Source organism: Pocillopora verrucosa, chromosome 5, assembly GCF_036669915.1.
Source record: "Pocillopora verrucosa isolate sample1 chromosome 5, ASM3666991v2, whole genome shotgun sequence".
In the NCBI taxonomy this organism is placed as follows: Eukaryota; Metazoa; Cnidaria; class Anthozoa; order Scleractinia; family Pocilloporidae; genus Pocillopora; species Pocillopora verrucosa.
Genome location: NC_089316.1, coordinates 11,553,230 through 11,580,358, shown reverse-complemented (window position 1 = coordinate 11,580,358; position 27,129 = coordinate 11,553,230). Strand labels below are relative to the sequence as shown.

Here is a 27,129-nt window from a genome sequence, read left to right as displayed (position 1 = left end):
CGCCTGTCCGTGCGATAAGCGAATGCTCATATTGACGACATGCCAGTAACCACCAAACTACTTTATTGAATATTACAAAGAACGAGTTGTCACAGGAAGAAAAATTATGTGCACTAACATAATGAACTTCACTTGACAATTTGCGTGCTCACAATAGGCTGAGCTAATCGACATTTTATTGTCCTTTACAATGAACTTCCGGTGACTAAATAGATGTTAACTCTAAGGTAGATTAAGGGGGTAGATCATGGGTAATTCAGCCGAGTCTTGCCGGCTTATCCATTTTTCCAGAAGTTTAGTGACATCACCCGGCAAACTATCGTAGTTTGATAGGCCATGCAGGAAGGGGTAAATGCAATCGACGTTAGGGCATTATGTGGACATTGGTATTTACAATGCGGCATGTCAGACTTCACATACAACGTGAGCAGTAATTACAGCCATGAATTTCAAAACCAATCTACGCGTAGGAAAAAATAATATTTATACCGGATTCCGACATCAAACTTGCGAAATGCTATAATACCTAAATATATTTATCTTAGGTTCTTCACCTGTGATTTTTAAAGGAATATTCCATCCCCAAAGTTCCCAAAATGAAATCCTAGGATATTCATGATGAAATTTAAACTTTGCCACTCTTAAGTCTTTTATGTTTGCTTCGCCATTAATTTCACCGCAACTCTTCCCCTTCGATAGTATTTTAGCGAAAATAATCCAAGCTTAAATGCTCACAGCAAACCCCGCAGAATATTCAAATTTTGTCCGTTGTGTATCTGTTTTTAGTTTCACCTCGCTGTCTGATTGGTTGATCAGGACAATTGATTAAGGCGAGGTGTCTCTGTGGGGATGGGGTAAGTATTGTACATTAATCGACCGTACCACTCGCGGAAGAGGGAAAAAGTGACCTCGAAGCCAAGTTTCTTCCGCAGCCGTGTCCAGTTATCAAACCCTTATCGATCCAGGAGAGTGGAGTATTTTGACGAAAACCGTAAACTAAATTCTGAAAAACAGAAAATCCGCGAACACCGAAACTGAAAAACCGATCCAAAATTAGCTAAAACGGCAAAATCGAAATCCCAATGCACCACCCCTAAAGCAGCAGAGAAACGTTATGATGGCGATGGGACAGATCAAAAATTTCGTTCCTTAATCGTGTGTGAGATCGACAATATCAAGTCAAACTTGAATGGACTATCAAGTAGAGATTACTGGCAAGTATCAGCTTCTTTAAAGAAGGAGTCAAATTTTTGTATGAAGTGTTTGAAAAGGCGAAGTTCAGTGGCAGGAACAGGATAAGCGGTTTTTTGCTCACTGAAGGAATGAGAAACTTGGGGGCTTGATAGCAAGGATGAATCAGCAACGCCTAGAAAGCTCTGTGAAACATAAAGATGCTCGGACAAAAGGGTAAGGAGAGTTCCATGTAGGCATGGCACGGAGCACTGTTGCGTTGCACCATGGTTATTTGGTCAAGAGAATGAGGAGGAACAGAGGCGTACGTACCAGGTAAGTATCATTACAAACTCCACAGGGGAATTCATTGAAGGAAATACGTTTGGTAACGTGAAGTGTTTGACAGCGTTTGAGTGTTTTTCAGGGATTCCAGTCTCCCTTCCGTTGACATAAATTCACGATCAAATATTTGGGACGTAGCCACTGACTTAAAAGACAACATCTTTTTCTTGAAGGAATATGACAATGACGGAGAGTTTGTTTGCTGTTTTGGAGAAGGAATACTGGAAAATCCGTGGGATATCAGTGTTGCTAATGATGGTCGTGTTATGGTGGTGGACACAGAAGATTCCTGTGTTCACATTTCAGTGAATACGGCAACCGTCCGACCAAGTTTGAACTGGAACGTTTACATGGGTATGGTCCGGCTAAGCTTGCATTTCATCGAACAGGTGCACAAGTCATAATCGTGAGTGCTGATGCAGAGAAAGACCTCCTAACTGTGGAAATATACACCAAAGGTGGCAAGTTGATACTCAGCGCGCAAATCCATCAAGAAGATATCTGGATGGTAGGAGGGATTCCACCGACCATCGATGGACGCATTATTGTCGCTATATGCCCTTACCCAGGATCTGATAGTTAAGTTTTAGTTTTGTGGGCCTTCTACCCTTCCAACACCCCCTCCCTTTTAAAAATAACGCAGTTTTTCCTAAGCAGGACTTAAATTATGATTTGAAAGTTGCCTTCGTTTTCCGTGTTTTATGAAATTAACAATGGGAAACATAAGCTTAAAAACCAAATAACAACTGATTAATGAGAGAAGGGAGACGAAGGTCCCCAATAGGTTTTTCTGGATCCGAGATTGGACACTTTTACAGGCCGGGATCCAGGAATTTAAAGTAAGTAGGAAGCGAGATGCGGGATTGCTTTTATAAACGGGAGGAATCGGCGATTTTGAGGAGTGGGATTCGGGAAAAATCACTCAAATGAACCAAGAACCGGGATGTCCGTTGACAAGAATTTATGAAGAAATTTATATTCTCAGTCCATGAAAAGCACGAGGCGAAAAGGCGGTGGTCGGGCTGTTATTGCGCGGGAATGAAAATTATATCAGAAGCGAAGTTGCCAATTTACAAAAACCCTCAATGGCCCATAGGGCAACGGGGCATGTCAGATTGCTGAGTTTTTTTAAATGTTTAATGGCCTTGAAAAACCTCCAGCAAGTCTCAGAATTATGCCTTTATGACACTCTTAACCTGTCGAGTTGCCTGACACTACACTTTTTGCATCCCGAAGGTAAACTTTTCACGATGTTAAATTATCTAAAAAACTTTGAAAATGCAGCCAAACTAAGGCTTAAAGAGGAAAATCCATTGAGCGGCGTACTATTTTACAAATCCAAATTCCTGGTATCCTGTACTTGAACTTACCGTGATGCTATCGGCCATATCAGCAATTTAATCGCTGCTACCTGTACCGGTGGCACCACAGAGCACACAGTAGATGAGGGACTGGGCGTAAACAGTTGTTGCAGTAGTGCGTCAGCGCTTTGTCAGACAGAAAACAACGATGACTAGAGCTGGAACTCCCCCATTGACTCTCAATTAGAAAGAAATTTAGCCAGGCGAACCGGTCAGCCTCAAACGCTCTGACTTCCAGGAGCAGCAAGAAAACAACGGGAAACAAGACGAAGAGGAGGATAGAATATTAGAGTAAGATTTCCCTAGTGATGATGATAACATTCCATCTTTGGAACAAGAGGCTGTTTTTCACCTCGGAAGAGGTTCCCGCTTCGTAAGAATTATTTGCTTCAGTAGCAGCATTGTTTTCAGTTAATTTTTCTTTGTTGTTATTTTTTCTTTGATGCCTACCTGTCTGTACTAATATGTTTGTCTGTGATCTAAGTTTTGACGGAGGGAAGTCGTTACCGTGACCAGCGTACGTTACTCGTGCAAAACTTTGAAAACTTGTAAAATGAACGATACCATTATTTTAGTGAAAAGAGATAAACTGACGCCTTACGGTGACCATAGACTTCAACAGATCAATGCTGGTTGAGAAAGTCATCACCCACATATAGGCAAGGCCGTAAGCTAGCATGAGGCAAGACGTGGAATTGCCTCGTCTTGTTTTTGGCCTTTTTTTAAAGAAACGTTTAATGAAGAAAATAATCCCTAAAAAATTGGATTGGTTAAAAAAGCATTTCTGAGCCTCTAGATTTCAAAATTTCCTGGGGGGCGTGCCCCCAGATTCCCCTAGGGGCTTGCACCTTCGGCGCTCGAAACTTGCCTGTCTTGTTCTGAAGTCCGGCTAGCCCGGAAAGGCCCTCTTTAGGTTAGGTACTGGACTAATACATAGTTGTGTGACCGGGATTGACCGGAATAAACCGTCGGGATTACGGGATTGAGACAAAAATTTAGTCGGGATCGCGAAATTCGAGAACCCTATTGGGAACCCTCGGAGAATAGAGACTAACAGAACAAAATAGTTGGGTAGGCATTCAACAAAATTCTTTAGTATTTTTGCTATTATAATTTGTGTCACCTCTGCTGTCATAACTCTAGAAAAGGGAATGTACATCTTATTTCTCTTCTCTAAGTGTTTTTTCCTACTTTTAGTGTTTCAAATTAAAGAGTTTGTTGCATATGACGTAAACCATTAAGTATTTTTGAGCCTAAACAAGATTGATATAAATGCTGTGAAACTTTTTCGGTTTTTACGTTCTTGTGCTCTAAAAGGGATAATATAGTTTTAGTACTTCCAACTTCTGTATTGCTACATGTTGTACCGTCATGTATGAATGTATGTCTCTTTTTTCTTTTTCAACCATGATAAAATTATTACACTATCTTCTGACTTTCTACTTTCAGCTTCGTTTCACAGAAAACAAATCAAATGTTATAGAAAACTGCGCAGAATTGTCTTTGTGAATGTAGCATGAAAGACCTTCTGCCTTGATTATAAACCAGTGTGAAATTTTCTGTAAAATTATCGTACGTACGAACTACGAACATTTCCAGAAGCATGATTTAAAATGCGTTAAACGCTACCGTAAGACATGTTGCGGACCTCTTGTTTGCTGTTTCTGGGAGTTCAACTAGTTATGTATCTGTTTATGGCTTAGCTTTCTCCAGCTTTTTTAGTTCCTTTTAGGAAAAAATAATTACAAAATCTATGTAAATTTTTCCTAAAAGAAGTGTTAATCAAACTCTTAATCTTAAAACCAAAAGTCAAACGTGAAAACTATTATATCTCCATTACCAAAAAACATCAAAGACATTCTAAATCCATACAAATCTTGCCTAAAACTGGGAGCGTTACATTAATCCAATACAGCAGAACACTTCAGGAACCAATCCACCCTCTATGGAGTAGGAGAGAAATGAATGCAGCCAGAAGGCCTCCAACTACGCCCACCACAATGAGTGCATTCCATCTGGTGTTCGTCGTCACTTCCTCCAATTTTGGACTCAAGGGTTCAGCTAGAGAACAATGAGAACGAATTAATATTATTGAGGTTATTCTAGTCCAGTGGGAGAAAGCAATGGAGGTGGAGTAGCAAGTGCGGTTTTGAGGACTTAAAAGTAATTACGACGGCAAAAGACAACGTGAGCTGATTAATGTATAAGGTGATGGAGAATTTCATGTAACCATGGTTGGAATAGCAATTTTCTTTTTCACTTCAGGTAGAGGGCACTTGAAGTAAGTAATACAGTAAATGTTTTGAACCCGGGGTAACATGAAATAATGTAGTTTGATCGTCCGGGTGAGTGTAGTCCTGAGAAGGACTGTTCACTTCCGCTCAGGTTGTCGAAACGTCAGTCACCACTACCGACAACAGTCCTTCTCAGGACTACACTCACCGGACGATCAAACTACACTGTTACATGAAGTAAGTAAAACAAATCTCAATCACTATTGTTACTCCCTTGTGTCACAAAGAGCAACAGTATGAAAGAATCATACTGAACAATCTGATTCGTTCTGTGTTGCATGTATCCTTCCTGCCGAACAAACAGACAAAAAACAAACTAGATCATACCAAAAACCATGTTTGACATTGTCGCCACAAGGTCTTGACACTGACTCTCCCAGCTGGACTTCTCCTCATAGAATTTTCGTACTTGTCGAATCTCTTTAAGTCTCAATCGCCGTTCCTTCTGTCGAGTGGATTTGATTTTTTTTCCCATTCATTAGCATCTTTAAAGTCTTCTACAATATACAATTCACCAAACTCCACTTTCTTCAATGCCTCAGCAAATCCCGAGTTTCCACTCACAAGAATGGGAATACCGGCAGATAATGCCTCGAGGGCAGTTAAACCAAACCCTTCTGTTCTTGATGGCATGAGAACGAGATCAAACTCCAGCAACGATTTGATTAAAAATTCCCGATCTTTACAAAACTTTCTTACAGCTAACTGACAATGTGGTATACCACAACTGACTAAAATATCAACAAGTTCTTTTTGATTGTGAGTGTTTGCATCAATGATGGTAAGGTGATATGATCTATGACGCAAAATAGCCACGGCCTTTGCCGCAATATCATTGCCCTTTATGGACAAATCCTTTGGATCACAACGGCCAAAAACTAAAATGTAAAACTTCTCCAAATCAGCAACAGTGGTTTTCACACACTTAAATTCAGAAAAGACACTTGGTGTTATTGACTACACAGTTTTTTCTTCTTCGCAAGGTCGGAGGGACTTAGCAATAGCTTCCTGTAATTTGGGTCCCATGGTAACAACAAGGTCGGCCTTTTCACACGAGGAAACTTCCGACACATGCTTCTCTTCACCTCTGGAGAGAGGTTTGTCGCAGATTTTGTGCATGGCAAGTTCTTCAGGATATGTGTGGACCATCTGTACCCATTTACAGAGGTGGCTTCTTCTGATCTCCTCTGCCTGCCACCCAAGCTTCCAATCATGTCCGATAACCACGTCTATGTGGAGTTTCTCCGGGGGAAACGCCAACCAGTCGAGGGGGTCTGTGGAGTTTGACATTTTTCCATCTGCTTCCTCAATATTAATATCACATTTAAATGCTTCTGCTTTGTGTTTTTCCTTACATTCGCATTTAAATGGATGAGCAAACAAAGTGACTTTTACATTGGGATTCGATGAAAACTGTTTGGCGAGCACTCTGTTTATGGTGGACAAACCACCCTTTGCCGAACACCATTCAGTTTCTAGAAGAGTAACATGTAATTTCTTCCTACGCACGTGAAGTGAATCCACGTCCACCGAGGACTGAAGTTTTCCATTAGCCTGAGGCTTTTCCTGCAGTATCACAACAGACAACAGTTACACTTTGACTCTAATTTTGCCATGAAACGCTACTTTTTTAAAAAAGAAAGTTGCCACAATACCAAAGCGGTTACAATTCAATAGCCTTGGTCAAAAATAGAACGAATTAGCCAGTCATAAGACTGAAAGACCAACCAAAGGAAATACAGAGGTGAGAATTTAGGGAAGAAAGGAATGAAAGAATAAATAAAAATATCTAACAAATGAATAAATAAGCAACAAACCTGAGCTCTTTGAATTTCTGAGGAGGAAAGCACGACCCCAGATGGATGGGATGCCTGCAAGAGAGAAAAACACCTTGAGAAGCTCACAGGCAACAGTTTTGAAATGTTTTAAATAAACTTGCTTGTGATGCTATCTTCTTGGCCTACATCTACTATAGCGAGGTTGGCATCAGCAGTTTATTAGGTGTGGAATAAAAGTACATTTAATTTAAAAATCCATACACCGAAAAATGCCACCTACTTGAGATGCTATTACTATGGTCACGTTGCACAAAAGTTCACGACTTTGGTCGGAAAACTTCACTCCTGGAACACTGTCACTTCCTAAGCAAACTTCACCACCTGTGTCAAAAACTTTGTTCTCGCAGAATCTGTTCAAAATGAAATGAATTTAAATAGGACAAACCCAACGTACACTATACCAGCAGAGTCTTCATCAAGAAAAGCACACGCTTTGAAATCTTTTCTTACAATCGAAAATGACACCAAATTTGATGAGAACTGTGGTGAATCTTTGAAAACGAGTATTTGAAGACAATCACGCCCAAACAAAACCAACATGTATACCTTTGTGGCCCCATTAACTGATAAGAAACCTAGAAAAGTCATCGCGAAAACTGGCTAACTGACAATTGAACAATGTAAAATTTTTACAATGAAATGTGTAAATTATTTCTATCTAAAACTAATATGACTGCATCTAGAAGTTTTTAACTAAATCCTACGTACTCGATGGGCTAAAAATAAATTCTATCATATACACGACTTTCATAATGGCAGACATCACGATAGTCCTGAATCGAGTTGCATGAAAACGAGGTCTGAAAGGCCAAACTATCGCGTCGCGTCTCTCTTCGTTTGTTATGGCGAGCACTTCGAATATTTCAAAATCCGACATGTCTTACGGAAAACGATATACCTGGCGCTTCTCTTCCCAGAAGAAAACCTGAGGAGTTAAAAACCTCGGAGATTAAATTTTGGCTGTATATATGTGTGAATATAATAGTAATATAAAGCGGGTTCTGGCTCGTTTGAATTTCACAGAGAGACCCCTGTGAAATTCAAATACATTTCACACAACTTTGAACCTGTGAAGTTTAAAGTCATTTACACTGGTTTTTAAAATAATTTGAAATTTCACAAGTCATGTCTTTGCTGCATCATGCATCACTACGGCTGAATCAAGCGCTCAACTTGTTGACTGTTCGAGTGAAGATTATTCAACCAGCATTATTGTATCGTCTCGCAAAGAAGTCGTCGTGCGCCTTGATTTGCTCTTTTGTAAAAAATTCATTTATAAATAAGACGAAAGAAAACGATCTTCAACTATTTTTGTATAATTCCCCCACACGAATTCTGCCTCTGTTACGGGAGTTGCTGAGAAGTTGATAAGTTTTTTTTCCATTGTACCAGAAAGACGAAGCATTGACACTTGAATCGTTGTAAACTTCTTTCATCCAATGACATTTTAAAATTTCCTATCTCCCAGAAGCTGTCGGAATTGTTTTTGAATCATAACTTCCTCCTCCATCAACATCAGTAAGATAAATCCAAACATCTGCTCTTTTCTGTCTTGTTTCTTTTGCTCCACTAACCTTTAAATAGTCTGTTTCTCTTGGCAGCGAAATCCACCAGATTCCATTTCCAATCAGAGAATATTTTAATTTGTCATTTGCTCGATTCAAGGACCATCTGTTTCTGATTCAAGACAGCAAAAACAGAGAGACCATGCGGTAGAGAAGAGGAAAATTTGAAAGGGAGATCGAAAACTCTGTCTTCAGTGAAAGATAAAAAGTGTCTTCCCTTGCCATTTAATGAAGATATTCTCGGTCTGCGAAGAAATTTTTTGTTTTGTGTTGCATGGTTGATTAATCCTGATTGATCGAAAGCAATGACATTTATTTTGATGATGTATTTCACTGTTTGAGTTGTAGTCTGTGTGATACCAGCATGTTGTTTTTTTTTTATGAATGTCTCAATGAAAAGACTTCTGCCTGCATATTTTGACAAAAAAGGGAAAAATCGATTGTTTCTGTTTTTTCATCAACATACTTCTTGTTTGTTGCGTCTTCATTGTCATTTGGATTGGCAAGTTTGGCTATCTTTATATTGTTCATATCTTTATCAGTTTCCTGAATCGAGTCACCAGGGTTGCTTGGGTGTATTAGGAAACTCTATTTTAATAGTTTTTTTTTCACATCAACGAATTACTTTAGGAGGCAGCTCAGTTCCAGGAGGAACAATCTGAAGCTCCTCTTGAGCGAATTCTCGCTTTGGACCATCTTTTACATCATAGAGAATAGGCTCGCCTTCATTCACCGTTGGTCTCTCGATATTGTAGACCTTCAGAGACTAGATCGGATCTGATGTTCTTCTTTTACCACCTTCCATCTCACCAGCGGCAAAGAGATATCTTCACTATTTAAAGGGGAAAAATCTTCTGGAAGCCTCGTCACCCATTCGGTTGATCTCTCTGAAGATCTGAAGTTCATCTCGTCACTGTATTAAAAAGTGAAGGAATGAAATAAATAGAGGCTATCATATCAGACTTTTGCACCCCTCTCATGGTCAATAACAACATCTTATCAACTTTAAAACTAAATACAAAACTTGATTGATGTTTGGATCAATTCCTGTAATGTACAAATATATTCTAGTTCTAGCTTGTTGTCGTTAAATTCTAACTTTCGCTGTGCAAGAAGCAAATCGTAGACAAATTTAGTTTTACAGTGGCTGAAGTTGCTAAGATAGAGGACAGTTGGTTTAAAGACGTTTACACTATATATGCAGTTACAGCAGAGGTATTTTCAGCCAAAGCAGCTGAAAGAGGAGAATTTAAATATGAAAACGAGTTGAAAAGTGACTTTTCCTTTTAATTTTCTACGCTTATCAGAGGAGTTTGACACGTTAGAGAAAAATCGGTGGAGTAAATAGTCATAAATGGCCAAAACAAGAGAAGGTATAAGATATGCCAATTCGATTCTGGCACATTGCTTCAATGACTACTGATCTCGCGTGTATCTAGATCTTAACTCGAAGTCGTTTACCTTCGTTTCATTCAATCTAAGCCGAAATCAACAAACACGCGCCATAAAATGTCATTTCAACCGATACTGATGTAATACAGGACATCTGAAGAAGAAAATATTCTATATCCTGGACAATCCGATCAAACCATCTGAAACATCAACAAAGGTCCTCAGCTGCTTGAAAATACCGCCGACTAGCATTCACGTCGATCAATTGGCAAGTTGTGAGAATATCGTCCCTCCGTTCCACATCCCGTTAACTCTTCGACAGCCAGTCCTTCAGTGCCTTGGAATTTTAATAAGGTAAAGGGCTAGAAAATAAAGTGACTGGATAAAATAAACTTGGTGTTGAACTTTCGATAGGGCGAAACCTCTATAAACCACAAAGAATCATGGGGGTTAAGCCTGAGGAAGAGAAGTTGTGTATTTGATCTTTGTTGACCTTTCACACTTTTTTACAACAATATGGCAGCTCAGCATCTACAAATTTTATTCTAAGGCCGTTATACGTTTTGTGCTTGTTCACCACACTGAGACAGGGGGAATCGATTAATTCAACTCGAAAAGTGTCTAGCATCTAATTTTTCCTTACAGCGTCAACCTGAGGTATTAAATAAGATGATTCCAGGTGGTAATTTGTTTTAAATGTTCTGGACAACAGAGCTGAACAACGAAATGCTACCTCACAGCTCTGCGGTCGATAACGCAGACTCGAGCGCTCGAGGTTAAAATTCAGCAAAGTTTACAGAAAAATTGGGCTGGCATATAAATCGGAGGTATTTTGTTTTCTTTGAAGGTATTTTCCTATTTCCAGTGTTTTTAAGAGAAAACTTTAAGAGGGTGCACAAAGTTTTTAGAAGTTGTTCTGTAAAAGAAAAGCGGCAAGAAAACAACGCCCTGAAGCTATAGCTTAGAAAATCGAACATACTCACGACTCAAGATCTATTTTCCGCCAAAGCCTAGTGCATACGCAAATGTTATTCAGTACTGTCGTTCTGGACATCTGAGGGAATTCCAACCTCAATGTTCTTTACCCAGCGGTTCTTGATTGCAAAATACGATTAAATACCTATTCTCTAAAGATGATTTTCCCCTATCTTCAAGCGCAAGGAAAATGAATAACGTACTCACTAAGCGCGAATGCTAGATACAGACGGTCTTTGGCCATGGAGTACTCACAAAGACGCACGACCTAATACAGAAACGACTCACTCGTTATAATATAAGACTAGGCAGAGGCATTTCCTACAATTTCATCGCAACAAAACTGTTCTGCAAGAAGTTTGCATTGCACCTTTTTGTTACACAAGGCATCGTACAAAACTTTATAGGTGGCATTTGAGCCTTCCTTTTGTTTCCAAGCCATTAACATTTTAAAAGCCTTATCTGCCAGCTCCCTTTTGGTTAAATCAAAGTTATCTATTGCAGCTTGGTTGAATCCCAGTTGTCTTCCTAATTCTCCCCATTTTTCTCCAAGTTCCAGAGACAGATCTCCTAACTCGTCATCTGATGGTCCATAAGCCTTAACCAAATCTGAGGATAATAATGGAAGGAGAGGGAAAAATTAGAAAAGGGGTGCTTTAGGGATTTGGCGAATAGCGAACAGTTGTAGCAAAAGGCGACTTGTCTTTTTGGTATCATTCAATACCGAATCGTTGGCCTCAAAGACTGTCAGGCTTGGGCGAGGAGACATTTGCAGCAGCAGGGAAACCATTTTCCCAACCTATCAAAATAAATCCCTAAAAATTCTTCCGAAATCATTATCTATCTGTGACCTCTTCATTCGTTTATGGCCCGACAAGCATCTTGAAAATGGAGGTCATTAACAACGTCTCCTAGCCAGTCTCCAGCCGCTAGTGCCGGAATAGGTGATAGTTGTTAACGATATACGGGTGTTCGATTGGTGATCCAGTTTTAATTCGTGATTTTATATTCTCTTCACATCACAACAAGGTGAAAGGATATCTAATAAATATAATGTCACTCCTTCTTCATAAACAAATTTTACCATAGATAAACATATAACAGAAATGTGCAAACTTGATAAAAATACAATAAAAAGGAAAGTCCGTCCCAACATTTTCAATCTCGGTACTACCTACAGCGTTTCCTCGTATCAGAGGCCGCAACAGGGCTGCATGAAGATGATTCTGAATTTGGTTGCTCTACAATTGAATGTCTCACACTTTGGGCGGAAATACCTGCAGAATAATGGGTTTAATGAGATGGTTGGGTTGAGAACTAATGCAAGTTTCACGGTGCATATGGTTCGGAAACGATGGTGTGGTGATCCTGGACTGTGATCGTGCGGGTAAGACCCAGTATTCACAACTTGGAGTAGAAAGTCTTATCGATTTCCCTTCTGAGTAACAATGAGCATCGACAAATTTGACAAAGGGTGCTGTTATAAAGAAACATATTTGATCCAAGATTTCATTTGAAAAGCAATAACAGGTTGCAAAGGATTTCTCACTAGTTACTCCATTACTTTAACGATATAGCCAACGGAATAATGTTTTGGAGAATTACACTTCTTTGTGTCTTTCCCAAGCTTTTATGCGCCTTACTCGTTTGCAGTATCCAATTCCCTATAAGAATGGTCACACGTATCGTGAAGGTCTGCATCGAGTTTACTGATACGTAACATAGACAATAAGCCATCACTATTTAGCGCGAGGCGAGTTGAAAACTCGTTGCTTCGTCACTAAATGCTATATACTGAAATTCCACAGAGTCTGCATTTCTAAGTTTGCACATTTTATAACAGTGATGACTGGCCTAGTGAATTGTATTTATTCGAAAAACAACAAAAACAACAACTTACCACGAAGAAAGTCACTTCCTTCTTCATGATCAACGGTTACAGGAGCCTAAATGGAGGAAAATTCGCAATGTTACGGATGCACATGAAGTGAATAGAAATGAGGAAATAAAGAAAATCACTAAATAATAAGAAAAAGGAAGAATAAATAAGTAAAAAGGCAGAGGCATAGAAAGTGACTTCAAAGCAACTGAAAAATAAAAGTATTACACTTAATAAAAAACTCGCAAGGTCCTATATGTTTATGTGATGCGTCCTGTGGACAGGACATTTCTTTACCTATTCGACATTCCTCAGTCTTTTGTTTCCAGTGATTCGTCCTTTATATGGTTCGTGCCGCCTTAAAATGACTTCATTATCTTACTCGGAAACCTTTAGATAGCGAGTTTTGTAAAACTGTTATCGACTCAGCAGTGCCTATTTAACCTTTCTCTTTCCAGATTACTACTGGTATTTTAAAAATACTTGATCAAAAGACCGGAAGGCCGGATCCTAGTGTGGCCGCTTTATTTTCTAAAGTATTTGCTGGATTTGTTTTGATATAATGAATACAGCAAAGGTTATCCCAGTCATGTTAAATTTCATATTGAGCGTATAAGAAATATTAGAAAGCAATAATGTTTACAGGAAGGGTAAACACATTTATATCAGTGCATCGAGAACTCATGCTGCCAATTTAGTGTCTCTCGAAAATATACCATTCCTAGGAGTAAGAAGCCTAGAGATGGAGAACTTGCTAAAAATTGCCTCTTTTCAACATGGTAAGCGGTGAGACAGCAAGCAATGCAGTTTGGAAGTAAGGTGAGATATTTTTATTGAGAATTTGACTGTAGTTTTACTTCCCAAGAGCGGTCGTTATTATTCCCATACAAACTCATATTCTCGCCATGACTCTAATTTCGCATGATGATTATTTCGCATGTGGAGCTTGGGCGGCCTGTGGTTACAGGGTTGTTAATCCTTTTTAGTTCACTGTCATATACTATAGTAAGGTTGGCATCAGTAATATATTAACTCTGGGCTAAAAGTGCATTTAAGTAGCAAATCCACGAACTGTAAAATGTCACTTACTTGAGATGCCAATACCATGGTCACGTTGCACAAAAGTTCCTCACTTTGGTTGTTAAACTTCACTTTTGGAACACTCACACTTCCTAAACAAACTTCACCACCTGTGTCATAAACTTCGTTCTCGCGGAATCTGTTGAAAATAAAATGAATTTAAATGAGACAAACCCAACGTACACTACACCAGCCGAGTCTCTGTGTAGAAAAGCACACGCTTACAATCGAAAATGACAGCATATTTGACGAGAGCCCCTCTGAATCTTTGAAAACGAGCATTTGAAGACAATCACGCCGAAACAAAACTGAAATGTATACCTTCATGGCCCTATTGATTGATAAGAAACCTAGAAAAGCCATAGCGAAAAATAATTAACTGACAATTGAATAATGGACAACTTTACAATGGAATCAATAAATCATTTCTTACTAGCATGACTGTATCTAGAAGTATTCAATTAAATCCTATGTACTTGATGGGGCAAAAATAAATTCTTTGATTATACCTCACAAATTGTAAGGCATTTTTCTCGTCTGAGCCTTGGGGTATGATTGCCTCAGAAAGAGAAACCAAAATGTCCTCCTCTTCACAGATTGGTTTTAGAGAGGTGCCTTCGCCTATGTAGGGCACGATACACTTTGATATTTGCCGGTTTACATCATGTTGCAGTTTTTGTGGATAGCAGAAAAGTTTGAGTCCAAAATGTCCACGAACACTGGTCTCACACAAGCACGTAAAAAATCGGGCATGCTGAGGCCTCGACCTTTTGCAAAGTTTCCTTACAAAGTCATTGAAGTCCGAAGCAGATTGTGAAAGTAATCTGATCAACTTGATTGGGCGGAATCTATCAAATAAAAGGAAAAACCAAATACAGCTCAAGTAACCAAACGGAAATGATGAACAGCCATTGCACAGTAACCTTGAGTGTACGTACTCCAGTAATCGTTTCAGTAATTTAATCTATATTTTATTAATAAATACATGCATGTATGACTGTACACTAAAATACTGTTAAATTTCCTCTGCGTCTTGCGTGCTACTTTTCAAATAAAGCCGACAAGAAATACTTACCCGGAGAAATGCCTAACTTTGAATTGCACTTTCCCATCTACAAGACGTGGCGGTTCATCTAATTGATCTGTAATGTCTTTCCAGTCATGTGGTTCGGCAAGAGACTCAGAGTGTAATATTCTCAGTTCACCAGGACGTAACTCTGCCAACTCTTGTTTTCCTTTATTGAGGGTGAGAGGAATCCTTATTGTTACAGGCGCGATAAGAGTAACATTTTGAAAGCCTGAAATGTAAAGAACTGGACCGACAAGTCCTTCCTCTTCTTTTAACTCACTGCTTGGAAATTCTTGTACCTTGATTCAAAAGCAAAACAGGTTATGTTGGACATGTTAAACTACTCCCAGCATAAAGTTCATTTGCATCCTTTACGAAATGAAAAGTGAATTACAGGATGAAATTCAATTATCTAATAATAGTATACAATATAAATGTCCTCTTAAAGTTTAATGTAACATTAATATAAGCACTATTATTAAAAAAAACTATACACTGAACTTACTATAAAATATCTGATTAGTCAAGAGCATTCAATGAAAAAACAATAATGCGTAAAGTTAACATGATAACCCAATATCTGCAGCAGAAATTGTAGTTATCATGTTGAGTTCAACCTCTGCCTAGTTTCCAACGCCCTCTGTATATGTGTAGAGTTCTTAAACTTTTTAAAATTTAGAAAGGTGTCTTCTTTTATCAAACCTTATGTCTGCGTGATCTTCAGCTTTGGCAGATAACTCAAACCTTGGTTTTGATAATGCATGCTTTCATGCTCAACTTCATCCACTAATTGCATTAATTGCAAACCAATACAAACAACATAACCAATTCAACTGACAGGAATGATTTGAACTTGAAGTTTATATTGAAGCGAAACAAAAACAAATGTTCTGTTGCTTGAAGCGAGTTTTCCAAAATCCAGTTTTTAATAAGGGGATTGCTTGGATTCATGAGTACATTCGGGCACAGTAAGTACCATAAATAATTCGTAGTTACCAAAACTACTGATTAGAACATGACTACATGTATGTATCTTCACACACATGTAAGCACAGGCACAGTTCTCCTGTATTTAGCTTAAAATTGTTAATTGATATCTCTCCATCAATATTGCCACCAAGTTCATGGAGTGTATTGCAAGTAACTGAAGGTACAGGCTGTACTCTTATAGCACCTTTATGTTATCTCCTTGCTTTTGACAATCCCCTTACACCAATCTTATATGTTACTTTCAAAACTGAAAAAGGTTTTAGTCATCCATGTATAAAATTATATAGTTTCATGTACCTGGATTGTCACACAGAAATCTTGATTAACAGGAACAGAACTCTGAGGAATTTGAACACTGACATCAGGAAAGTCAGGCACGATACAGGTCAATTCCGGACCTACTGCAGTACCTCTTGAAAAGGTGAAAGACTTAGGACGCCAGATTGCAGCAAATGAAGAAACTCCTGATTTTGAACAAACAGCTCGTGCAAATGGGAAAAGCCACCTGGGAACTGTTGAAGTTTCTGCATGAAAATAAAAATGATGGTTGAAATTACGCCCTTCAGCTGTGTCTTAAAGTCCTCAAACAATGAAGTTGCCCCCAACAGATATCATGAGAATAGTTACGCTTCAAAGAAGAAAGTTTGCAAGAACATGGTGATTGAGAAAAATTTATATCATAGTGACTAAAATGCATTGTAAACTTCACGTAACATTTATGCAACAATACACGTAATAATACAAGCAGTACGTGTAATAATATTACACGTACTGCTTGGATGCAACTACAGGTAAAACGAAATTGCTGGGATCAATATCAGTATCTGAGTCATGGCACACCTACTCCTCCCCTAAGCCAACAACAGCCAAATGATAAGTTCAAGTTACAAGTTCGGATCAATTTTGGGTCAGGAGAGGGGGAGGTTGACAATTGCTCAGATACTGACATTGATGCCAGTGAAGAAGGGAGCCTGAGAGTATCATTCATTAAGTTATTCACACCTGCAGTTAATAACAACATAACGTTACCTGATCCAAGCCAAGTATTCTCTGTCTTCAATTCCTTCCATTCATTGTTCTCTTGGTCAATCAGTTGTTTGATAACCACCTCATACCCCTCCAAATTTGGGGCACTGTGCAACAAAGCTATAGTAAAACTTAATCGTTCAACACTTTCTCTGTATTCCAGATCTGGTGGGCTATCATGAGATAGTTCAATAACACTGCTTACCAATATCTCATCACTGGCAATGGGTGGGGAGAGGGTCCTGGGGTTCCACAATAAGCATGTACATGTAAATGGCACAGGTTGTTGGACAGCTCCACTGCAAAGTTTGATAGAGGCACCAGCTTCCCTCAGGTGCCATGAGTCTTCCTTACCTCCGATTTTTCCTCTGAAATACACAGGAAAATTAATCATTCAGTATTTAAATATAATTTTTCCCAAGTGGAGTAAGCAATGACAAAGGCATTTAAAATGCAAGTGGCAAACTGGCAGTTTGAAAAACTCATTCAGATTTTGACACTTAATTTCAAAACTAAATCTAATAAATGTTATTTTTCTTTTCTTTTCCATTAATTTGCTTTTCTTTGACTCAAATAGCGTGTAAATATGCGTCAAATATGTGCAAATATTATAATCATAAATAAAAAAATTTATTAAAATGATTCACTATCATTTTTGATAATAATTAAGTACCCCTTTATTAATGGAACACTGAAAAAAAATTTTGAATACCTGTAGAATATGGTAATTGAACTAGGTGGAGTAAACTTTGTTCTGAAATCATACGCGTGACATCTGAATCAAAGGATTGTGCAGCAGCATTAGACTTGAAATCACTAGTATGATTTCAGACTAAAAGTGCATGGCAAAAGTTCAATTACCACTTCATTACATTTATTTTAAATTTGCAAAATTCAGTTGCTAAATGAATAAAGATTTTTTAAAGCCGGTACAAATACATGTATGTCATTTATCCAGTACTGAGCTGGTGTGTAAAATGTTGTAAAAGTTGTCTTTCTTTTTTTCTGCAATTTGATTGATTTCCTAAAACAATCGGTTAAATCTGATTTGTTGCTGTATTTTCGTGGAACTTTCTCATTAGCTGGGAAACCGATGCACTTTAGAGCAAAAAATGGTGCATTTTATCAATAAATCGTGCCAATGAGAACCAATCAGATTGCAAGGATCATCAGTGATTTCAGCACGAATGTAATAAATTTTTAATAGCATTACAGTTATTAAGCATGAACTTTAATAACTAAAGATTAAAAAGAAAATAAAATAAAAGAAAGTAACTGTCATTTATAAAGAGGTCCGGAGACTTGTTCTTTAGTCAGAGCACTTTGTCAAAAGTTCCTATTAGTTAACACCTCCTAGCAACTCCAACCCTGCTCTTTACAATGGTCTGTGAATCCATGACAAAAAAAAAAACATGGGAAAGGCAAAAAACTGAGTCATTGCAGAACAAACCGTACCTTTTGATCAAAGTCTTTTCGTTGTCTTCAGTGTCTACTGTTGCATCTTCTATATCTGCCAAATCTTTCCTGCCGGTGTAATAAGGTACCTCATCCTCCTCTTTGGCTGGGGAAATTATTATTTTGAGGTGTTTGGTTTCAGTATACAATACAACGGACATTTATTACCACTTAATTCCCAATATCTGTTCAACCAAAATTGTTCAACATGGGGTCTTTCCGCACCAACGAAAAAGTTGTTTATTTAGAAGAATTTTGACAAATTTTGGCCAAGGCCGACAAATCGTGAAACACATCGCCGACAAATTTGTCCTAAGTAAAATCTGGACAAAATTAATTAAATAAGCAAGACCGTGATAAACTTGTCGATTAATCATCGCAAAAGCTACAAACAGCGTGTAGCTGAACTGAAATCAGTTTACTACAGTGGCAAAAATTCTCTTTTGTCGCAAAACTCAGGGATTCTAAAATTTTAAAACGGATTTGAAAAATCCAAGAAATTGGAGGTGGAATCCTTTGGCAGACTAGGTCGAGCAGTAAGAGAATTTTTCAACTTTGAAATTTATAATGTAGATGCAACACTCAAACAAACTTTTATCCTTTGATTTTGCCAGGACAATTTTAGGTTGGAGTCATGAAAATCGCGAAAGCCCTGATATGCATTGATTAAAAGTATAAGATAAGATTACCGTATGACTCTCGTTCTCCAGCCTTGTCCCCAACTTCTTTTGCAATTTGTAGATGACGCTCACGGTACTCGATTGCCTTATGAAAGTTGCCTAAGCTATGGAAGGCATTGCCAAGACTTCCATAAGCCCGTCTCTCTCCAGCTTTATCCCCCACTTCTTTTGCTTTTTGTAGATGACGCTCGTGGTACTTGATAGCCTTTTGAAAATCGTTTAAGTTTCCATAGGCAATGCCTAGATTTCCATAAGCCCGTCCTTCTCCAGCTTTGTCTCCCACTTCTTTTGCAATTTGTAGATGACGCTTGTGGTAACTGATAGCCTTACGAAAATCGCCTAACATATGATAGGCATCGCCAAAATTTCCATAAGCCCGTCCTTCTCCAGCTTTGTCTCCCACTTCTTTGGCAATTTGTAGATGACGCTCGTGGTTACTGATAGCCTTATGAAAATCGCCTAACATCTGATAGGCATCGCCAAGATTTCCATAAGCCCGTCCTTCTCCAGCTTTGTCTCCCACTTCTTTTGCAATTTGTAGATGACGCTCGTGGTAAGTGATAGCCTTATGAAAATCCTCTAACATCTGATAGGTATTGCCAAGATTTCCATAAGCCCGTCCTTCTCCAGCTTTGTCTCCCACTTCTTTTGCAATTTGTAGATGACGCTCGTGGTAACTGATAGCCTTATGGAAATCGCCTAACATCCGATAGGCACCACCAAGATATCCATAAGCCTGTCCTTCTCCAGCTTTGTCTCCCACCTCTTTTGCAATTTGTACATGACGCTCGTGGTAACTGATAGCCTTATGAAAATCGCCTAAGCTATGATAGGCATTGCCAAGATTTCCATAAGCCCGTCCTTCTCTAGCTTTGTCTCCCACTTCTTTTGCAATTTGTAGATCACGCTCGTGGTAACTGATAGCCTTATGAAAATCGCCTAAGCTATGATAGGCATTGCCAAGATTTCCATAAGCCAGTCCTTCTCCAGTTTTGTCTCCCACTTCTTTTGCAATTTGTAGATCACGCTCGTGGTAACTGATAGACTTATGAAAATCGCCTAAGCTATGATAGGCAATGCCAAGATTTCCATAAGCCCGTCCTTCTCCAGCTTTGTCTCCCACTTCTTTTGCAATTTGTAGATGACGCTCGTGGTAACTGATCGCCTTATGAAAATCGCGTAACATCCGATAGGCAATGCCAAGATTTCCATAAGCCCCTCCTTCTCCAGCTTCGTCTCCCACTTCTTTTGCAATTTGTAGATGACGCTCGTGGTAACTGATAGCCTTATGAAAATCGCCTAAGCTATGATAGTTAATGCCAAGATTTTCATAAGCCCGTCCTTCTCCAGCTTTGTCTCCCACTTCTTTTGCAATTTGTAGATGACGCTCGTGGTAACTGATAGCCTTATGAAAATCGCCTAAGCTATGATAGGCATTGCCAAGATTTCCATAAGCCCGTCCTTCTCCAGCTTTGTCTCCCACTTCTTTTGCAATTTGAAGATGACGCTCGTGGTAACTAATAGCCTTATGAAAATCGCCTAACATCCGATAGGCAATGCCTAGATTTCCATATGCCCATCCTTCCCCAGCTTTGTCTCCCACTTCTTTTGCAATTTGTAGATCACGCTCATGGTTCTCGATTGCCTTATGATAATCGCCTAAACTCTCATAGGAAATGGCAAGTTTTCCATAAGTCTGTCCTTCTCTAGTTTTGCGTCCAAATTTTCTTTTTTCCGACTCCGTTGTAAGAGAAAACCAGTCTTTGGGTGATGCCTTATCATCGGCCGTTAAGCTTTCTACATAGGAGATTGATATTGAAGTGAAACAATTAAAAAAAATCACCCGTCGCAGTTTGAGGATTAGTGTTAACAAATGTTTTGTTCCCCCCTCCTTCTACATTCCAAGAAGCACCATAACCTAAACATAGCCACTGCTCGTAGAGAAGAGAAGGGAGAAGGCAACAAGGTTCTTCTAAATGTTTTAGCATGCCTTTGGCAAAAGTGCTTCACATCACTGATGATTGAAAACAATTAAAAAGTCCCATTTATTGAGCATGACATGCAGAAGCTACAGTGGGAAGCCATTGCCTAGGTTCTGCTATATGGTTACCAATGGGCCAATTACTGCCTAGTAAATTTGTTACATCTTTTTGTGGCCTTGTATCTTTATGGGGATGAAGTTATCACTTCAGAGACGTTGATATGAAGACTTAGTCAATTTGTAACTACAGAAGATAGAGAGACATTGGACAAGTGCCTTGGCGATGATTTTAAACCTAATGATGAAGATGTCTTGGAATTTTTATATTATTCAAGTGTTTTAACCCTTTGCATCCTAACATCAGCATACGTTTTTTCCGTACTGTCCTCTATGCATATCCTATGGTGCTGACAAAGAGAATTTGTTTAACAACCAAGAGCCTCTTTGGTTCGTGATCATTTGTTTTAGAGGGGATACTGATAGGAGAAAATGGTCACTAATCACTCTTAGAGATCAACTGGTGGAGTCCAATTCTCAAGATATTATGCTCTAAGGAAAACTTTCAGTCCCTCGAGACTAAAGCAAGCCGCCAAATTAATTAACAAGTTATTCAGAGCTGAAGAACCAACTGAAGCAGAACTGACATCCTTTGAACAACTGAAACGGTTTATAGAGTCACTGAATTGCAAATCTTTACCCATATTTCTTTGGATCTGCACTAGTAGTGATATGATCACTGTACGTACACAACATAGATGTGCACTTTGCTATCCTTGAAGAGTAGCATTGACGTCCTTTTGCCAGAACATGTAGACCATTGCTAGAACTTCCATCTACATATGAATCATACCCAGCACTGCTTGAGGAGTTCACTAATGTAATGAAAGAGGAGCAAGCCTGTTTTGTAGTATTGTTGAGTATGGAAGATGTGAACAATTTGAAATGAACACTCAGAATGCTTTGAAATGAATACTTTGAAATTTGCTTCTTAGTTTTTACAATTTTTTATGTTATGCATAACATTTTCACATTACTGGTATAAGGCTTTTTTTAACACAGAATACAAGTTAATGTTGATGGCATTTTCTAAACTTTCCGAAAAAAAAAAGAATTAGGTCACAAATTTATAACTATCCAAATGTCATTACAGTTGTCACTGGCAGTTAGTTTGGTTACAAGTTAGAAAGCCTTTCGAGAGGGATATAAAATATGCAAGTTTCATGACTACAAATTCTAAATGAAAATTTTATCAACTGATCACTAAGACTTTAAGTAGTAAGTGTAAGTGGTCATAAGACAACAAGATTTTAAATTGTCAGTCCCTTGAAATGCGAGAACTCAGGGTAAAAGGTGACATGTCGCTTTTAGTACCATTACGTGTCTTCTAGGAGATCAATGCCTGAATTTTAAATTGCACTAAATACTACACTGATTTCAGTGGACTACTTACACCACCAAATAAATGCATCTACAAAAGTGAAAATGGTTCGATGATAAATCAATGAAAATAACAGCATTCATCAAGATTACATCAAAATTCAGGAGTCATACTTGAAGTTATCATTAAGGGTCAATTATACTGGTGACAGCCGTTAAAAAATGTCATTAATTTCATTTTATACCTCCAGACAAATCGTGAAGCATGAAAATTTTCATCCTCTTTTAGTGTTCAGTGCAATTTTGAAACTATTGAAAAAAAAATTATTACCATTTTATTATACAAGCTTCGAACGCAACAGCATAACTTCAGTCTTATTCACTGGTTGATCTTCACAATGTTTTATGTTGTAATTAACACAGCGTCTCCATTAAACTTTCCTATGTGAGGGAGGGATAACAATGATCATGTACAAGTATTTCCATTATCATCAAAGGAAATATCAAAATAATTTTGATTAGACGCTGATAAATGTTAAATTCAATATTGAAACTTTCAATGATCGTCACAGTGTTCAGAAAGTGCTTAATTCCATTGTTTCCATCGTCAGAGAGAGGGTCAATCCTATTGTGTAATTACTGTAAGCTGACTCTGTGACTCTGGCACAATAAACATTGTTTTCTGTTTCAATATCAGTCATAATCACAGTCAACCATCATAATCAATTCCAAATGTCTGCCAATTTGTGCATTAGCCCCACATTTTAGACTGCCTGTAACATGAAAGTGCAGCGCTTGTTATCTGACAGCTTGCTATTTTTAAAAGAACCCATTTTAGCGATGAAATTAGGAGATCCTCGCAGCTAAGAACACTACTGAAACGAGTAGTTGTAAATAGGACCTGAAAAAAATTTCACGCCCGTACGGGATTTGAACCCATGACCTCTGCCATACCGGTGCAGCGCTCTACCAATTGAGCTAACAAGCCAACTGGGAGCTGGTCAATGAATTGGGTCCAAATAAACATCCAAGTGAATGGAGATTTTTAGATATATGAAAATTCACATATTTGCACTGCGGTGGAAAGATGAAATTAGGAGATCCTCGCAGCTAAGAACACTACTGAAACGAGTAGTTGTAAATAGGACCTGAAAAAAATTTTATTTTAGCGAGTTATCCATTTCTAGGTTTGCAACATTAGACAAGCCGTTCTTGTATAGTAAATGTAGAAAACATAATAAGCGGTCAGATAACAGGCGATGCACTGTGGAAGTAAAGTGAGGTATTTTTCTTGAGAATTTGAATGTATTTTTTTATTCCCAACAGTGGTCGTAAATATTCCCATATAAACTCTTATAATTTCGCCATGACTATTATTTCGCAAGGTGATCATCTCACAGCTGGAGCTTGAGCTGCCTGTGGTTGGAGATTCCAAGGCATGTTCCTATACTTATCCAGTTTAAACTAGTCTCACGCAGTTGCTCGATCATTTCCTTTGTAATAATGTACGCCGGTCTCCCTCCTGAACTTGCAGAGAATGCCAATGGAATTTTTTCCTTTGGACAAAGGCATGATACATTTAAAATGTCTGACGTCTTTCTTAATAAGACGACTAAAGACAATTCTAACAGCTCAAACAGGTTTGAAGAGGAATTTTGAGACAGTGATATGGCGATAAGCATTGTTGTGTATTCCTAAAGCTTCCTGGCACAGATTTCTAATCCTACATGAACAATGCGTGATAAACGAAAGTCCCTTTCAATGCTGCTCTTTAGAGAATCAACAAACTTTGTAAAGTATTCTGCAATAAGTTGCTCCGTTCACTTAATAAACAGAGGTAAATCTTTGTACATGAATGAATCGTCGATGAGAGTGAATAATACTTTCCGTTAGATCATTGACTGTTTTTGAAGAAAACATTGTCGTGAAAGTCCTTGCCAAACTAGTTCCGTTGTTTTTCAAATGTTCTTACGCTTTTTTTACTTACGCGCTCTCTAATTGCAGGTGTCAGATTGTGACAGATACTTGTAAAAATAATGTTTCAAAGTTTGTTTGGAAGCCTTTTAAATTATCGTTACGGTACTGAAAATGTTTCGCTAAGGCATCTCTCTTGAATTTGCATCATCTCTATTTTAACTACCATTTACTCGCTCAAAAACTGTTCAGTTTATAGAAGATCTTGCCGTATTTACAGCCCTAAATCATTCGGGTTCTTTCGGAAAGAATTTCGTCAAGTTTCAAAAAATAACTATGTTATTTACCGGCTAAGGTATTTACCGGCTAAGGGTCGGTCCTTATGGTGAAAACTGTGACCTCGGTCTTGAAAATGCTGCCCTCGGCCTACGGCCTTGGGCACTATTTTCAAGACCTCAGTTTTTCACGGACCTCCCAGCCGGCAAATAACATATATATATATATCGCATGACAGTTCTTCATTCTCATACAGTGATTTCCATTTCTGATGTAGTGGTGATGTAGGCTAATTTCAAATTGTTTTTAAGACATAGTCTGGTAACTAATTATTAGTACCAAGCTGAGGCTGAGGGGCGCTTATTTTGAAAGCAAGATCGGAGTGACTGTTAGTCGAATATGAAGTTTTGTGCCATTTCTGTGTGCAAAGGCGTACTAGACTCAGGTATCGTTTCTTCAGCCTCTTGCTCCTGTTGACTATCCGCTGCCCGAGTTTCTACTAGATCCAACAATGCGCTCTACCCAGTCACTGTCAGACTCTGAATTTGAGTCAGAGGCTGGCTGAAAGTTGTTCTGACTGTCCTCCACAATAGAAGTCAAAATCTTACTGCCAATATGTGCCTCACCACCCTAACTCTCTCATCTTTCTTTCCTTTAAATGCAATAAAGTTCAAGTTCACCTACTCTAAGGGATGGCGACTGGTTTCTGTGATAGAGATCTTCCTAGTCAATGTCACTGTAGCCCTGTTTCTTTATTTCGGCACACTTCTTTTCATTATCTGTTCGCCGCTTATCTTTTCTCATTTCAATGTCAGTTAGATGCTCAATATAATCTGCAACAAGCTTTTCTGAGACAATGTACTTTTCAGGAAACTCTTTGATTGCCTTTTTATCCCCTGCTTTGAGCTTACCCCTTTGAAACATCTGTTTTATTTGAGCTCAAGGCTGATAATCATCAGGTTTACGGCAACTCGTAGATGTTTTCGTACGTGGAGGAGGTGAAAGTCGGGAGGTTTGCTGTAATCGGGATTGGTTCGTGGAGTTTGTGTGCCTGGAGAAGGACTTACAAAGTCTCAAAGTTTATACTTCCATATTCAAACTTCAGCTATACAACGTTAATATCCCACAGTGAATGTTCGCAATTTCTTGTTTCACCTCACACTCATTTAATATCGAGATATATTTACATTCAAACATTTTGCGTTCACAAGCGAAACGTTCTGAGATAACTACGGCATGGAACATACCACGAAGTAGTGAGGGGAGTGTCGCACTTTTGTCAGTCACGTTAAGGTGGGGGGTCAGGAGTTTTTTCTATTAAAAGGCCAGTGAGGGCCAACACTTTTTTGAAAAAAATACCAAAATTCCCCAGCCACCCCACTCCAAGAAGAAACGTACCTTAATTCTTTAAGATCGAAGAGATCGACATCGCACTGAGCTTCATCTTCGCGATGTAATTTCGGTATCAGGTCACTGGCCGCGAGAACTCGGATTTACTCAGTCCGGCCGATCAACATTACAGAGAAGTACCAAGTCTTACAAATACCATTGTATATTCTTGTGGTAACAGAGAAAGTTTGCGTCGCAAAATAAACTTCGTTTCGACCGGGCTTAACTGTTGTAAATCAGAAACAGTGAACCAAAATGCTTAATTGTCCGTAGGATTCAATTTGTGCTATATTTAAAGCCGATAAACATTGGTTTAAGCAGCTCCCATGAAGAAACTGAATATTTTAAGCTGTGTTTGAAAAAACAGCTTTAAAACATGTTTAAGCCTTGTTTTGAGTGGGGTATAACCCTGTTACTGGCTAATGATGCATCACGTTAAGCAAAACGAGGTGAAAGTATCTACCAAAAGATGGCAGACTAGCCCGCTATTTTTTCCGTTGGGACTTTAACTAACAGCTCTAAAAGCCACGCAATATTTGCAGCATGATTAAGGTTCTTTTTTCTCCATCTTCACGTCGTTGTACTAATTTTACTTTCAAACAAAATTTAAGGCCATGATCGGTATTTAAAGTTAACTTTCAAATATGTAGCTCTACTCTAAGCATGAAAGATTTCATTGTGGAATAGTGTTAATGTTCATATTCAGTGTTTTCAAACCTGAAGAGCTGTCTTGTTCACGATCTCGATCTGTCTCGCCTTGCGGAACCTCCATAGCTAAAAAAAGAACATAAAGGAAAATATTACTTATCTTCCCCAAGCGCTTCAGCGGTCAGTTCATTTTCCTAATTTATCAAGTTAAACAAGCCATAATGCAAAGGAAAAAATCGAAGGTTTCCTTGGACACCTTAATCTCAAAACAATCGTATGTTCAATTTAAAGAATTAAGCTGCGGCTCAATTTAAATAGACGTAAGTATAGTAAGACGCTTAAAGGTAATTCCGTTGGATGCCTGGGAGCTACTAAGTGTAGCATTGAAAGAAATTGTGCAGTTACAGTGTACCATGATTAGTCAT

At 38.5% G+C, this 27,129-nt stretch overlaps 1 protein-coding gene across 1 annotated transcript; it reads right to left on the bottom strand.

The window, feature by feature from the left end:
• Positions 1 to 4,068: 4,068 nt before the first annotated feature.
• LOC131799964 (uncharacterized) lies at positions 4,069 to 27,129 on the bottom strand. The gene is made up of 15 exons (XM_066166369.1): positions 27,117 to 27,129; positions 26,774 to 26,830; positions 19,129 to 20,916; positions 18,440 to 18,545; positions 16,988 to 17,352; positions 16,256 to 16,482; positions 14,975 to 15,267; positions 14,409 to 14,747; positions 13,909 to 14,038; positions 12,841 to 12,886; positions 12,119 to 12,217; positions 7,229 to 11,549; positions 6,988 to 7,041; positions 5,498 to 6,736; positions 4,069 to 4,937 (listed from the first exon to the last, which is right to left on the bottom strand). Exons 1-12 carry the CDS (start codon positions 27,127 to 27,129, stop codon positions 11,245 to 11,247), a joined length of 3,768 nt encoding a protein of 1,255 aa, XP_066022466.1. The 3' UTR covers positions 4,069 to 4,937; positions 5,498 to 6,736; positions 6,988 to 7,041; positions 7,229 to 11,244.

Excerpts from the sequence above, each read along its gene's own strand:
- LOC131799964 (XM_066166369.1), bottom strand. Across the intron at positions 16,483-16,987 it reads GAATACTTGGCTTGGATCAG|AAACTTCAACAGTTCCCAGG; the intron begins GTAACGTTATGT and ends ATTTTCATGCAG. Across the intron at positions 15,268-16,255 it reads ATTTCTGTGTGACAATCCAG|GTACAAGAATTTCCAAGCAG; the intron begins GTACATGAAACT and ends TTTTGAATCAAG.